A 15,345-nucleotide genomic window follows, 5' to 3' on the forward strand; every position below is an offset into this window, starting at 1 on the left:
CAATCTCGTTCAGGTTATCAGTCAACCTACCAGGGTATTTACAAACAGGACAGGAACTAAATCATCCACGTGTATTGATCACGTCTTTACTAATGCTGCAGAAATCTGCACTAAAGCAGTATCCACACCCATCGGATGTAGTGATCATAATAGACAAAAAATAAAAAACAAGTTACAAAGACTGGACCTGAAATTGTGTATAAGCAATCATACAAAAGTTTTTGCAAGGATTCCTATTTCGAAGATATGAAAAATATTTGTTGGTCTGATGGATGTTATGAGGAACAATCTCACGCCGCACTTGAAGCACTTATGAAACTGCTTCTTCCGGTTACTGATAGGCATGCGCCCATCAAGAAACTAACTGTTAAAACTGCCAAATCCCCATGGATAGATGATGAGACAAAGGGAAGAGCAAATAAATCTGACAACATAGACTGGCAAACATACAGTAAATTGAGAAATAACATAACTAACAAAAATAAGAAGAAACTATACTATGGAATGAAGATAAATTATATAAAGAATTGTAGTAAAAAGCTTTGGAGTACTTTATATGACATTCTAGGCCAAAAAGCTCCATCCTTCATTGAAGCAGATGGCTGTTTCATAACATAACAAAACCACTTTTTTTGTTGACAAGATTAGCAAACTTAGGCATGACATGCAAAAAACAAATGCTGAGCCTTCATATTCATGCATAATGGACCAAGTAATGAAAGACAAGCACTGTAGTTTTTGAGTTCTGCAAAGTGTGTGTGGAAGAGGTGAGATATTAATAATGAAGAACAAACTTGCTAAATTTGGTAGCGGAATACATTGCCACTCCTGTTTGCCACATCTTCAATTTAAGCCTAGAAGACTGTGTGCCCTCAGACATGGAGGGAGGGAAAGGTCATTCCACTACCCAAGAATAGCAGAGCACCCTTTAATGGTTCAAACAGTTGACCAATCAGCCTGTTACAAGTGCTTAGCAAACTTTAGGAAAAAATGGTGCTTGATCAAATGCTAAGTTATTAAAATGTACACTTTCAGCATGCTTACAGAGAAGGACACTTTTGATGTCATTGATCATAACCTATTGCTGAAAAAAATGTAGGTGTTATGAATTTGCATCCTCTGTCTTATTATGGATTGAGAGTTACCTGTCTAATAGAACAGACGTTTTTCGTTTATGGAAGTCTCTCCAATACAAATTCAGTTGAGTGTGGTGTACCGCAGGGCAGCCGGCTAAGGCCATTATATTTTTCTGTTTTTACTCATGAGCTTCCAATGATCTGGCATAAATCCTGTGTGTCTATGTACACTGACAACTCAACAATAGACGTTGGCTGCAACAACAAAATAAATAACTGACACCCATAACATAGATCTCCAGTTATTTTTAGAATGGGTAACTAGCAATAGGCTGGTGCTAAATATTTAAAAAACTAAAAGCATCGTTTTTGGGACAAATCAATCGCTCAACATCAAACGTCATTTAGATCTATTATTGAATAATGTGGCGATTGAGCAAGCTGAGGAGACTAAACTGATGGGTGTAACCAAAACTGTCATGGTCAAAACATATAGACTCAATGGTTGCTAAAATGGGATGAGGTCTGTCCATGATAGGGCGTTGCTCTGCCTTCTTGACATCTCAGTTGACCAGACAGGACCTACAGGCCCTAGTGTGGTTAGGTGCGGCAAAGAGGGACATATGTAAATTGCAGTTGGTCCAGAACAAAGCAGCACATACTGTATTGCACTTAGATATACACGGAGGGAGATGTCAATCTCTCCTGGCTCAACACTGAGGAGAGATTGACTGCATCACTATTGGTCTTTGTGCGAGGTATTGATGTGTTGAAGGTACCGAACTGCCAGTTCAAGCAGTTGGCATACAGTTCGGACACTCATTGGTACCACAAAATATTATTATATATTATGTATTTGACCTATGTGTGTATATGTAAGCAATGTGTGACCATTTACATTTACTGTATGTACTTCTGTCCTTGAGCTGTTCTTGTTTATTAATGTTCTGTGTCATGTCACGTTTCATGTTTTGTGTGGACCCCAGGAAGAGTAGTTGCTACTTTCGCAGCGGCTAATGGGGATCCAGTAAAATACCAAATACAAAGTTAGTTAGTTTACTGTACTTGTACAGCCTACTCCAGTCCACTCACCCACTAGCATCCTCTTGCGGGTCTTGACACCCACACAGTCCTGTGTACAGGAAGAGAACTTGGACCAGGCGGTTAGCTGGCAGTCGTCCTGGCATGGGAGCTGGCAGGGCTGGGTTAGAGAGGGCATGGAGCTGGCAAACTTCAGACATGCTCCCATGTCCGCTTGACCCCCGTCCTGCTTCCAGCATGAGACAGCTATAGAAAGAAAGAACCAAAGAAAGAACAGGGAATGAAGTGGTGGTTGCCATGGTGTGAGGAAATAAGCTTTGGTACACACGTTGGACACTTTTCATTAGGGGAGACTCACAATCTCAATTGGTTAATGCCCCTTGGCTGCATTTGGAGCTAAACACGAGAGTCCCATCACAGGCGATCAAGACCTGACTGTGTTTAAAGTGATGATTAACCTACAGTACTGTCACTGTGGGATCTGGAATGACGCATTGCTAGTTGGTATGACTCACTACATTGCCTTCCAAATTGCACCCTATTCCCTGTCATGATCTAGTCAAAAGTAGTGCACTACATAGGGAATAGACTTAGATTTCACACGCACTCTCTGTCTCCTGTTCGCTCAGTTAATAGCACACACAGAGGCGAGAACAGCATTAAGTGATGAAACTGAACGTAGGCTAATGTCTATTGACTTTCCCACCCAAACAAACCCGACTAGATATCATTGAATGAGGAGGAGCCAGAGCTCTGTATTGAATTGTCTCTCCCCCTGTGTCAATGTCTACACAGATACCATTACAGGTAATGTGGCCTAATGTGGAATGTGAAGAAGGAGGTTGAAAGGTGCTCATCATCTGATCAGATAATGGTCTTCTACTTCAAGATGCTACTAGAGGTCTGGTGAAAGGAGTGGAAGAGGAACTCTATGCTCTCAATTCACTGACTGACACCATTTTGTAAATCGAAGACAGATAGATGCATTGTTGCCGCTCTCTGTCATGCTTCGTCGAGTTCAACACAAAGCAATCCACCAGAATTAACATTTTGGGTTTAAACCTTACTGCAACTAATTCATGCCTGGTACAGCTATAGGGAAGAGTTTTGGAGGAACGATTTGGTTATTTAACCACCAGTCCCAGCGAAACATTTAGAAGGAGATGAAAGATACATGAAGATACATGAAGCCCAAGGTGTTACTTTGATGCCTAACTCCCTTTTTCTCACATCAACAATACTACACACTTCCACAGTCACATGCACAGTACCAAGCAAGTTAAATCAAGTGCAGATCAAATATTTAAATGTACTTCACATACAATATGAATGTGACCGGTCTCTCATGACTGTCAATATATTCAAAACCATGAAAAGGAAAAACGGAAGTAGGCCGAGATGCAAAAATAATATACTTAATTTAATCCATGGTCAAATAATATTTTCTAAAGGTCTCTCATGACCAAGGTATTTTCTTATATATCCGTCAGTTCAGACTCTTTGCCCCCAGAATCAAATTGAGTAGCGCATGCAGGATTTTGTTGCTCACCTCTAGCCTGCAGTCCAGGCCCACAGGTCTCCACAGCTCCAGGACTGTCCTGACGAACGGACCAGGGAACCAACTGGCATCGCCTCCACTTGTGTGTTTTCCACCTGCAGTAGAAGAAACAGGACACAGCTGAGTCATCTTTAGAGTCATAGTCAAAGTCTTGCTCTATTTAACTTGATACCGCTTTAGTCAAAAGAGTAGAGTGGTCTTGGTGGATGATGGATGATGGAGCCTTACCTGTATCCCAAACAGACAGACGGCGACTCACAGTCTCTCTCCTGAGTCAACACCTCCGGGCAGTCCTGTCCCCCGTTGGCTGGCAGCTGGATGATGATGCGTTTCCTGTTCTGTTTCCTTTTCGTGTTGCCACCTTATAATAACCCATAGAAAAACACTTTATTCACACACTGGCCCAATCACTAGACAGAGACAATAACAGCAGCACTCAAGCTACTTCCATCGAGTCTTGAAGTGGAAAATTATCATGATGAATGCCTGTTACCTACTTGAGTAATTGCAAATCACAGGTCCTTGAAATGTCCTTGTAAAACAAGTGTTTTGTTTGCTGTTGACTTTTAGCAGCTGTGTGTCATTAACCTTGACCATGAACACTAAAACGTAATGAAGGAGCACAGCTGGTTCCCAGCTCTCTAGTCTGGTGTTCTCCAGCAGATATGTACTTTCCTGACCAGTTCGGAGAGAAGGTAATGAAATAATCAAGTATGGCATATTGATTGATGTGGGCTTCACTTTTCTGCTGGTTGGGTGGTGGAGGTTTTATTGCCCTTACAAGAAGTCCATCAGAATCCTATTACAGTGGCCATATCCATGTTGCAATGTATGATCCATAGAGGTAGCTAGCTACAGGAGATATATACTATATTCATATTGTAGGATATTCTGTTAAATTGACAGCTCCAATGGTTCTCCAAGAAGATGGACAAATCCATGACCATATACTCCTAGTAAAGCCAGATGATCTGGGTGCCACATTTGAAATAATACAAGCAAGATTACTAGCAGAGACAGATTAAAGGATAAAAAAAACTAGGAAAAACAAGCCAAATTACTGTTCTTATAGACTCTATAAAGTATTTCTTAGCAAATGTTCCTAGTCATGTGAAGTATTTCATGAATACTACACTCAATCCCGGGAAATGGATATCGCAGAAACATGTATGCTAACAAGCGTTTTCTAGTTTACAAAGAGGTTGTTGCAGTGCGGGCAAATTGCTTTAAATTGGCCAGGCACTTTGTTTATTAGCAGCATTTGTTCTAGTTCTTTATATAGAAAAACGTTGCCAGGCAACAATGGGTGTTCGTTGGTTGCTGTTCTAGGATGTCACAGCTCCTACAGATTTGACTTGATGATTCTCTCAGCTCGAAATCAAATATTTGAAGAGGAGAAGAGAAATCATTTTATAGTTGTGTAAGTGTTTTGCTCGTCAGATTTGTCCATTTGTCAGGGCTGTCGAAACCAGGAAGCAAACACTTAACAACAGACCCACTATTATTTAGAATGCTCTGTTCTAATGAACTTCTTCACATGCTTTGAAGCACATGTTCATTTCAAAACCATATGGCTTAGGCTCCATCTCTCGAGCATTTTTGTCATGGACAAACTGCTCTGTATCTGTTGTACTGTAATGCATACTTGACAATAATAGGATGTACCTGCTTGGCATATTGAATGCCACTCTCTCTTGACATCTCTCCCAATAATGTGTACTTGAGTGTGTTGAGAGGCCTTTACATTGAGAAGTTTGAGAAGGCTAGTAGGTACCTTCTTTACATGTGGCAGGGCAGGCACTCCAGTCGCTGTAGGGGGTGACGCTGCAGTCTCTTTTACATGGCAGGAGGCAGGGCCTGACCGTCTCAGGACGAATACTCTCCGGACACCTGAAATCACATCATTTAGACGTGTCATACTCATTCCACAGAGGGCAGTGTCTGCGGATTTTTGCTCCCCCCTTGTACTTGATTGATGAGTTGATGAATGTGTGGAGATGTGTGCGAATATCATTTATGTTTATGAATGCATATTTGTCTTGTCAAAATAATCCAACTGTTTACAGTATACAGTATATCAATACTGGGTCCTTGTTGTAAGGAATATCAGGGATTCTCCAAATATACTATGAATTACTGGCTTTAGGGCTTCAGATTAAGCCCCTTCATTGCTTTGAATATCATATCACCTCTGTAACAGTGCTACATTGTTAGCTAATTCATGTCCTGTAATGGTAATGAACTCATAAGCATATCATACCTGTTTCATTCGTGACATTATACAATTTCATTATTTGATATTATGATATATTAATATATTGTCCCAAACCTAGTGGGATCAAGTGTGTTTAGTGATAGTAGTTCAGCAGCTGTAACAATTTCACACCACAAATAAACCCTAATAATGTTCATGGGTGTGAGTCCCAGAGCAGCATGGTGTGATAGTGTGAAATGGTAGCTGGGTAAAAATAAACCCTGGATGGGAGAATCATAAACCGCAGGAATAAAACTGCCCAGGGTTCATTACCATACCCAGCGTGGAACCTAGCTCATCCCCAGTCTGCCTAGTAGCTCCAGCTCATCCTGCCAGGATAATGCTACTATTAAAGCTGAATAAATAAATAGCTAATTCATTACTATGATTCACGTCCCCTGGCAGATACCCTTAGGGTGGTAGGGAGGGAGAACCCAGATACTTTAGAACAACTGTCTGGAACCCAGGCAGAAACCCATCAGGGAACCCGTCAGCTCACAGCTATGCAGCCAGACAGACAGTGGTAACAATAGGATATTGCTCCTTCTATAGATAGATACTGGGACAAAGGCTCTGTGCTTTCGTGCTTTGAATTATGCTTAGCAAAGGCTTATGGAACCCTGAATACATACTACACCACATCAGCATAACTGTTGTACTGACATTTTATTTAATTAATTTCCTCTTTCACTTTCCACAAAAATTATAGTCATATACACTTATATTGGTATTCAGTCCTCTCGTTGAAGGAAGAACTCAAAGCTATAAATGCCATGTATTATTATTACTTTGAAGGAGGAAATCTTACTTTGAAGGTGGAACTCTTACTTTGAAAAAATAACTCTTATTTTGAAGGAGGGACTCTTACTTTTTGGGAGGCACCTGCCCTACATTGACCCGGACACAGATGACCTTCCGCGTCTGCATCCCCACAGAGCAGGAGGAGTCCCCTCCCCTGACCCCGACCCCGGCCGCTGTGGAGTTGGCAGGGGGGACCGACGTGTCCTCGATACACTGTCCCCAGGGCCCTGTCTGCCAGTGGTACACAGTACAAGGGTGGTCATTGCAGCTCCGCACCTCCTGGAGAGCAATGCTGTTGGGGCACTGGACCCCGCCTATCAAACACACAACAACCAAATGATCAATCAATGAAATATACTGTATTTATAAAACCCTATAGCAGTTTTTCAAAAAGACCCCAAAGTGAAAGCAGAAGCACAAACATCAAACATCATTCAAATACAGGAGATACTATTCAGTTACATGATTGTGGTTTGTCTTGACTGGTTGTTCAGCCAATAGTTTTGTCCGTTGAGCTGGCTATTGAGCTTGAGCTGACAACTCTGTCATCTTATCATAACTAGAAAGAGAGTAAGTTAAGCTGTATATCTCATAAACCAAACCTTCTCCACTTCCATTCAAACGATCCAGCTGTGTCGTTGTGCTCTTAAGGTTAACTTGTCTTTTTGGTTCCACTCATGGGGTTAAAAACAACAGTACAGCAGTTTCAGAGCTAAATAAACCAGTATAGTCCCTTGGGGGAAAGCAGTCATGGAGATGGAGACAACGGAGATCAGTTGACCCTGGGCCTGACAGTATCTTAGACACCAGGTGGACAGCATGTGACCCCTTCCCACCCCTCACCACAGATGGTTGTGATGTGTGTGTGTGTATGTGTGTGTGTGTGTGTGTGTGTGTGTGTGTGTGTGTGTGTGTGTGTGTGTGTGTGTGTGTGTGTGTGTGTGTGTGTGTGTGTGTGTGTGTGTGTTATATTTGTGAGTGTATGACCCTTAACCACCTCTCACCATGATAGGATGTCATTAGAGGCTCGCTGGGATACCAGACCCCGAGTGGAAGGTCAGCCATTACAAACCGCAACGGGCATTGACCAATCAATGAGAACCACCAATAAATTAAGGAGAAGAACGGAGATTGTCCAATCAAGGATGGCGGACCACCACGATTCACCAATCATTGCTGGAGAAGGACCAAGATCAGCCAATCAATAGTGGAGCAGGGGAAAACAGATGGAGCGTACTTTAGGATGTGCTTCTGTCTTCAAAAGCCACACAGAGAGAAGATATATAATTGAATTCCGTGTAGCCCCTTGGGAGCCTGTCTTTCAACAAGTCATTTATAAAAGATGATATTTACTTGTTTTTTTCAAGTCTTGTATAAGGTCTTTGACAGTAAAAAATATGCAGAGGTAATATTGTGTGGGAGTTATCTTTTCTTACATCCTTTACAATTGTGATGACCCTCCCACTCTGTCTGCCTTATTCTTTCTCTTTGCCCTTGTTTTCCTTATTAGGATGTTGGCGGGGCGGAGCTGGGAGGGTCGTCAGCAACATGGGACACACCTGGGCCTGGGTGTGTCCCGGGATAAATACACCTCTTCCGCATTCGTTGAGGAGACTCTCTCCATGCAGACACACTGTTAGATTTTGGTTGTGGCATTTTTATGGCCGTTTTGTTTGTTTGCTTTGGCACCTTTCAACACCCCTCATTATCACATCTATGCACGCAACCACTCACTTACACTACTGATTACTGACTACACCCCACATTATCACATCTATGCACGCAACCACTCACTTACACTACTGATTACTGACAACACCCCTCATTATCACATCTATGCACGCAACCACTCACTTACACTGCTGATTACTGACTACACCCCTCATTATCACATCTATGTACGCAACCACTCACTTACACTACTGATTACTGACTACACCTCTCATTATCACATCTATGCACGCAACCACACACTTACACTACTGATTACTGACTACCTTCCTCATTATCACATCTATGCACGCAACCACTCACTTACACTACTGATTACTGACTACACCCCTCATTATCACATCTATGCACGCAACCACTCACTTACACTACTGATTACTGACTACACACCATTGTTAATTGTATTTAGGTTATTTCAGTTAATAAACATATCTTTGTTATTCCTTATCTCCACGCATCTCCCTTTTTGTTATGGACTTTGAGCCGGTTCGTGAAGAACCTTCTTTCCCTTCATGTTATGCTACAGAGCTCTCTAAGACACAGTTCCTGAAACCTTCACGTCATGTACAAGAAGGCAAACTCTCCCTACCACTGTTATTTACTGAACTGTAACTTGTGGGTTTGGCTACCAAAGCTAATCCTTCGTCTCGTTACGAGAGTGTCCTAACATAGCCTTTTGTAATTGTTACTTAGGCCTACTCTACGGGCTCAACCCTGTTGGAATTACCCAGTCATTTCTATTCTGCTATGTTCTCCAATTGACTAAACTGCTCTCTCTATTCCCTGAGAGCCTAACTTGAGATCACCACACCACTTGAATTTTGGCTCAAATTGACACCACTCCATAATTTACGCAGATCTCAAGTTATGACTCACTCGGGTCTGAATTGGGAGGTCCTCAATCTGTAGGACTTCATGCTACACTCAGCCCACACCTGGCGTCTGACACACACACACACACACACACACACACACACACACACACACACACACACACACACACACTCACACTCACACTCACACTCACACTCACACTCACACACACACACACACACACACGTCTTATGCCATTAATCCTGGACAGTGTGTCTGTCTGCTGAGGCGTAGTAAGGCTAATAAATGATGCGAGTCATTCAGTTGATTATGTTTCTGCAGTGATGATAGTGTGACTGTCCTCCCCATGCCAGTGCATACCAGTATCCATTTAGAGAAAACTGTGTGGGTGTTCTGAATATGCCACAGACAGACACTGTCTTGCTATGGTCCAATGGAGGATATCTACAAGAGCTGTAGCAGTGTTATGCAATGGGCTACAACATGCTTATCTACTGCAAGGCGATGGCACAGCTCAGTGTAGGTTGTATAGCAATGAGTTTTCAGGGCGTGACTGGCAGCTTGGACTGCAAGACTCTAACCCAGAGGCACTAGTTCCAATACTGATCAGACTTATACTTCTCCTCTCCTTAGGGTTTCAGTCTCCTCTCTTTAGGGTTTCAATCTTCTCTCCCCAGGGTTTCAGTCAACTCTCCTTAGGGTTTCAATCACCTCTCCTTGGGGTTTTAGTTGCCCCTCCTTGAGGTTTCAGTTGCTACTCTTTGGGATTTCAGTCGCTTCTCCTCAGGGTTTTAGTCTCCTCTCCTTAGGGTTCCAGTCACTTCTCCTTCGGGTTTCAGTCGGCTCTCCTTTGGGTTTCAGTCACCTCTCCTTAGGGTTTCAGTCACCACTCCTTGGAGTTTCAGTCTCCTTTCCTTAGGGTTTCAGTCGCCTCTCCTTGGGGTTTCAGTTGTCCCTCCTTAGGGTTTCCAGTTGCTTCTCTTTGGGATTTCAGTCGCTTCTCCTCAGGATTTCAGTCTCCTCTCCTTAGGGTTTCAGTCACCACTCCTTGGGGTTTCAGTCTCCTTTCCTTAGGGTTTCAGTCGAACCCTCCTTAGGGTTTCAGTCGCCTCTCCTTAGGGTTTCAGTCGAACCCTCCTTAGGGTTTTCCTAGCACTGTGCTGTTGAGGGTCTGTAAACGTTTTTCATAGTACAAGCATAAAGTTATGCTAACCAGGCAGTGAGGGGAAATAGATTGGTACCCAGGTAGCCATACAGTATATCAACTACATACATCTACTTATAACATCTACAGAGCTGAATAAGTACATCTATGGGAACACGGCATTCTAAGAGCATAGGAAATTATAGTACCGAATAGTGCAAGAACCTTGACCACCCACGATAGACCTTAAAGGAAGGTAAATGCAAAGTTATGAATGTTCTATTACCAATCCCTACGTTTGTGAAAGGTGCTATAAAGAATACTAAACACTAGGGCTCTAAGCACTTCACACTCAGATGCTTATAATATTGAAAATGTAGCTCCAGAGAGTAGTTCAGGCATCTATCCTAAAGTTTCCACGCTTGTTATTCCTTGTGACTATGCCACATCACAGAACCTTACCCTGCATCACAGTAACCCAGGCTACAACCTGAGCAGTCGCTGAAGAGGAGGAACATACAGAATAATTTATACAATATTGACAATTTGGCTCCTGTAACATAGAACAGAAATAGAGGGCATGGTGAATGCTTGCTTCAGCAGCCTCACATGATATATCAGATACTCTCCTGCATGCTGTGCGGACCTGGGATCAAAATTATCGAGCTTATCTGGTGCAATAGAACCAATCGAAAGTGCAAACCCTGTCCATATGGTATGCACTATTGACAGGCTCCATCAAACACTCAACATACTTGAAAGAAAACATGTACTATCTGAACCCCAGTCTGATGATGTGTGGCCTGGTCCCAAATCCGCTAGTGTGGTCATGCCAACTCCCATAGATCAACTCCTATGAATGGCATGACAACAACCATAGGAGTTGACTCTACTACACAAACAGATCTGGAACCAGGTCTGACGCTGTGGGATGTGTGATTGTCGTCTCACCTTCCCCAGCGCTGTAGGCCAGTACTGAGCGGGCTCTCATCTGCCTTCCCTCTGTGTTCTTCCCGGAGCAGGTGTGTGAGCACAGGGACCAGGAGGACCAGGGACTGAGGACACAGTCCTTGGGGCAAGGCACCTCACAGGTGACAGGCATGGGTAGGATGGCATCACGGCACAGTTGGCGGTCCACATACTCACCTGAAGGCACATGGTGACAGGAAACACAGTATATGAGGCTTGGGGTTCAGTAACCATCTTTGTTACATATAGTACAATACAGTCAGCATCATGTGCTGATATCACACACAAAATCGCATCGCAAAATCAGATCAATAACTTTTGTCTGCTCTAATTACGTTGGTAACCAGTTTATAATAGCAATAAGGGAGTTTGTGGTGTATGGCCAATATACCACGGCTAAGGGCTGTTCTTATGCACAACGCAACACGCAGTGCCTGGATACAGTCCTTAGCCGTGGTACATTGGCCATATACCACCAACTCCCAAAGTGCCTTATTGCTATTATAAACTGGTTACCAACGTAATTAGAGCAGTCAAAAATATTTTTTGGTCATACCCGTGGTATACGGTCTGATATACCACAGCTTTCAGCCAATCAGCATTCAGGGCTCGAACCACCCGATTTATAAGAGTACACAAAGCACAAATAACATTTGTCAGCATGTTCACCAAGTCTGAAGGGAAAATAGGCACTGGGTATTACAATGCATGTTTGCACCAGCATAAAAGATTGGTGGCTTTTTCACAAACAAGCAGGCAGACTAGAGAACCATTTGACATGAGGGAACAAGTCTGGGGAATTACAACTTCTTTCAAAGCAAGAACCTATGAATAAAAGTGGATATTTATAACCATTGAAATTCTAATTCAGGCATTGAGGCATTAGTTTAATCTTCTACTCATGACTTTGACAGTGTACATGGAAGAAAAATGTGCTCATATCCAAATGATTGCATCTCTAATGCATAAGCAAGCTGGATAAAACCTTGTGTATCTCCAAACGTGTCAAGTCACATAGACATTAAGACAACAGATACTGAATCATTGTCATCTTCACGTAGGTGGAATATTCTGCCCTTGACAAACGTCCCCCACATGCTCGCACACACGCACGCACGCAAACTCACATACCCACATTACTGGACCATGATGTTCTGTCCAAATGTCTTGAAAAAGCCTCTAGAGATTCACGAATGAACAAAACACGTGACATACAAGCAATTTTTATTAACTGGCTTTTAACACAAACATACTACTTCCTCTATTAATGTCTACTTTAAGATTCCTCCCACCTACAGTGCAAATGTATCACGGTGTAGACTGCTCATCCATATTGCATATGCTTAATACATAACACCATTGGAGCTGGCAGAACGATTAGTAGTGTTTAACAAGTATAGCAAGTATATTTTTTGATTCAATTAGTAGCTGTTCTTATTGTCTTGAATTTAAGTGCCACCATTGCCCTAGTCTCTCTTCACTAGTAGCCTAACCTAATAATTGCTGTTTGAACTGTCTGATTGGGCAGTACTTTTGACTGTCGTTGTTTCAGGCCTAAGTCACTTGTTTCAGGAAGCTAGTCGTATGTCGCGGGTCACTACTTCATAGGGGAGCCATTTGAACATAACTGGTATTTTTTGACAGAAATGCCTTCTGGAACATGTGAACTTTCATGTGCCTTAATAACAAACTTGTATCCCATCTTTAAATACTACTACAATTGCTAAATGAATTTATGAGTCACAGAAAAAGTTAGCAATTTTCTATTACATATGTGACCATTATACATTTCGTAGTAGTCAGCAGGATAAGTGCACTCTATTTGTGTGTCTAGGTCATTAGACACCAATAGACATGCACCTATCTTGAGAGTGGGCATGTCTGTTTAGTTGTGTACAATTGTTATGGCATAATGTTTCTATACCCTAATGTGAAACCAAACCAACATTTGTGTGTGGCAAAAAGATAACAGTGGCTAAATGCCAGAGGGATGAATCATTAACATAAAGAGGAGTTACTATGTGTGTGACGTAAGGATGAACCTTCATAAAAAGTGTGTGTGTCAAGGCTGGAAAGGGAGTTACTTCATGAACCAGCTCGGCTTATATTACTTTGTAATAAAGTCTTATTGAACTCACAGGCTCCGGTATTTGAGAAATATTATTGATTAAATATTTCCACGACAAAAGTCATTTTTGTTTCAAGTTCAAATGTATTGTTAGCTAGCTAGCTAACGTTAGCTGGCTGGCTCAGTAGCTAACGTTACGTGTATGATCTTATTATTTGTATCTCAGAGCCATTTTCTTTGCTAGTTATAGCTTAATGTTAGCTAGATAACATTGAACCTGGCTGTTTAGCTACCTGCATATTCATGCAGGGTAGTAACATGTTGAGTTGGAATTATGGTTAATTGTTTAGCTAACTAGCTAGCTACATGTCTTAACAAAAGACTCCAATATGCAACAACTGTTGATAGACGTAGCTGGTAAATTCACTCTGGCTATCTACTCAGATTTCAGAGCACGGTTAGGATAGTCTAGCTAGTTACATTTTCAGATATTGCATGTTTCAAATTTTGACACAAAGTAATTTTCATTTCAAGCCAAAGTGTACTGTTGGCTAGCTAGCTAATGTTAGCTGGCTGGCTCGCTAGCTGACTTTACGTGTATGATCTTATTATTCGTATCTTAGAGCCCTTTGCTTTGCTAGTTATAGCCTAATGTTAGCTAGCTAACATTGAACCTGGTTTGATAGCTACTTTCAGATTCATGCAGGGTAGTAGTGTCATGAGTGGGGATTATGATTCATTGTTTATGCTGCTAGCTAGCTACATGTCTTAAGAGGTTAACAAAATACTCCACTATGCAAGTAAGCATTTCAATAGATTGTCACTGCGACAACTGTTGATAGATGTAGCAGGTCAATGCGCTATGGCTTTCTACTCAGATTTCAGAGCACTCTTGTCTGAGTGTGCCAGAGTGCAGAATAACTGACAAATACCTGTTGAATATTGTTGGTGTCAGTAAACGTTTGCAAAAAAAAAAAAATTATTGCAAGCAGCAGAGTTGCAGTCACCAACGGTCTGGATAGCATAAAATCAGCCTAACTAGCTCTGCTAAGGCAAGTAAAATGGTCAGCGAGCTGTTCTCTCATTCGTCTCTGGAAGTAGCTAGCAAGCTAGCCAACATTAGCCAGTTAGCTTGGGTGCTTGACTTCTGATGTTAGGACAGAACCCTCGGATCAACCCTTAAAGAGATATGTGGGGCTAAAACTTAAGAGGGTGTGAACGATGCTGAATGTGTGTCGACAAAGAAGAGCTCTCCAGTAGGTACCAAAACATTCAAAGGCCTTTTTCTCAAAAGTGAGGATACAAGTTTATCAACTTTCAAAGCAGATTTACAGTTGAAGTCGGAAGTTTACATACACCTTAGCCAAATATATTTAAACTCAGTTTTTCCAATTCCTGACATTTAATCCTGGTAAAAATTCCCTGTATTAGGTCAGTTAGGATCACCACTTTGTTTTAAGAATGTGAAATGTCAAAATAATAGTAGAGAATGATTTATTTCAGCTTTTATTTCTTTCATCACATTCCCAGTGGGTCAGAAGTTTACAAACACTCAATTTGGTAGCATTGCCATTAAATTGTTTAACTTGCAAACATTATGGGTAGCCTTCCACAAGCTTCCCACAATAAGTTGGTTGAATTTTGGCCCAGTCCTCTTGACATAGCTGGTGTAATTGAGTCAGGTTTGTAGGCCTCCTTGCTCGCACACACTTTTTCAGTTTTGCCCACACATTTTCTATATGATTGAGGTCAGGGCTTTGTGATGGCCACTCCAATACCTTGACTTTGTTGTCCTTGAGCCACTTTGCCTGCCACAACTTTGTTGTGCATTGTTCATTTTGAAGACCCATTTGCGACCAAGCTTTAACT

At 41.9% G+C, this 15,345-nt stretch overlaps 1 protein-coding gene across 1 annotated transcript in view; it reads right to left on the reverse strand.

Annotated features, from left to right (window-relative positions):
- Positions 1–15,345, reverse strand: part of thsd7aa (thrombospondin, type I, domain containing 7Aa) — a 151,227-nt gene that overhangs the window by 41,107 nt on the left and 94,775 nt on the right. The window contains exons 7-12 of the mRNA XM_021572358.3: positions 11,391–11,585; positions 6,798–7,044; positions 5,450–5,565; positions 3,904–4,036; positions 3,667–3,770; positions 2,169–2,363 (exon numbers count right to left, since the gene is read on the reverse strand). Of these exons, the coding sequence (XP_021428033.3) occupies positions 2,169–2,363; positions 3,667–3,770; positions 3,904–4,036; positions 5,450–5,565; positions 6,798–7,044; positions 11,391–11,585 (990 nt within the window). The remainder of the gene's footprint in view (positions 1–2,168; positions 2,364–3,666; positions 3,771–3,903; positions 4,037–5,449; positions 5,566–6,797; positions 7,045–11,390; positions 11,586–15,345) is intronic.

The sequence above is a fragment of the Oncorhynchus mykiss genome, chromosome 18 (assembly GCF_057628025.1).
Source record: "Oncorhynchus mykiss isolate SJ-2025 chromosome 18, ASM5762802v1, whole genome shotgun sequence".
Classification (NCBI taxonomy): domain Eukaryota; kingdom Metazoa; phylum Chordata; class Actinopteri; order Salmoniformes; family Salmonidae; genus Oncorhynchus; species Oncorhynchus mykiss.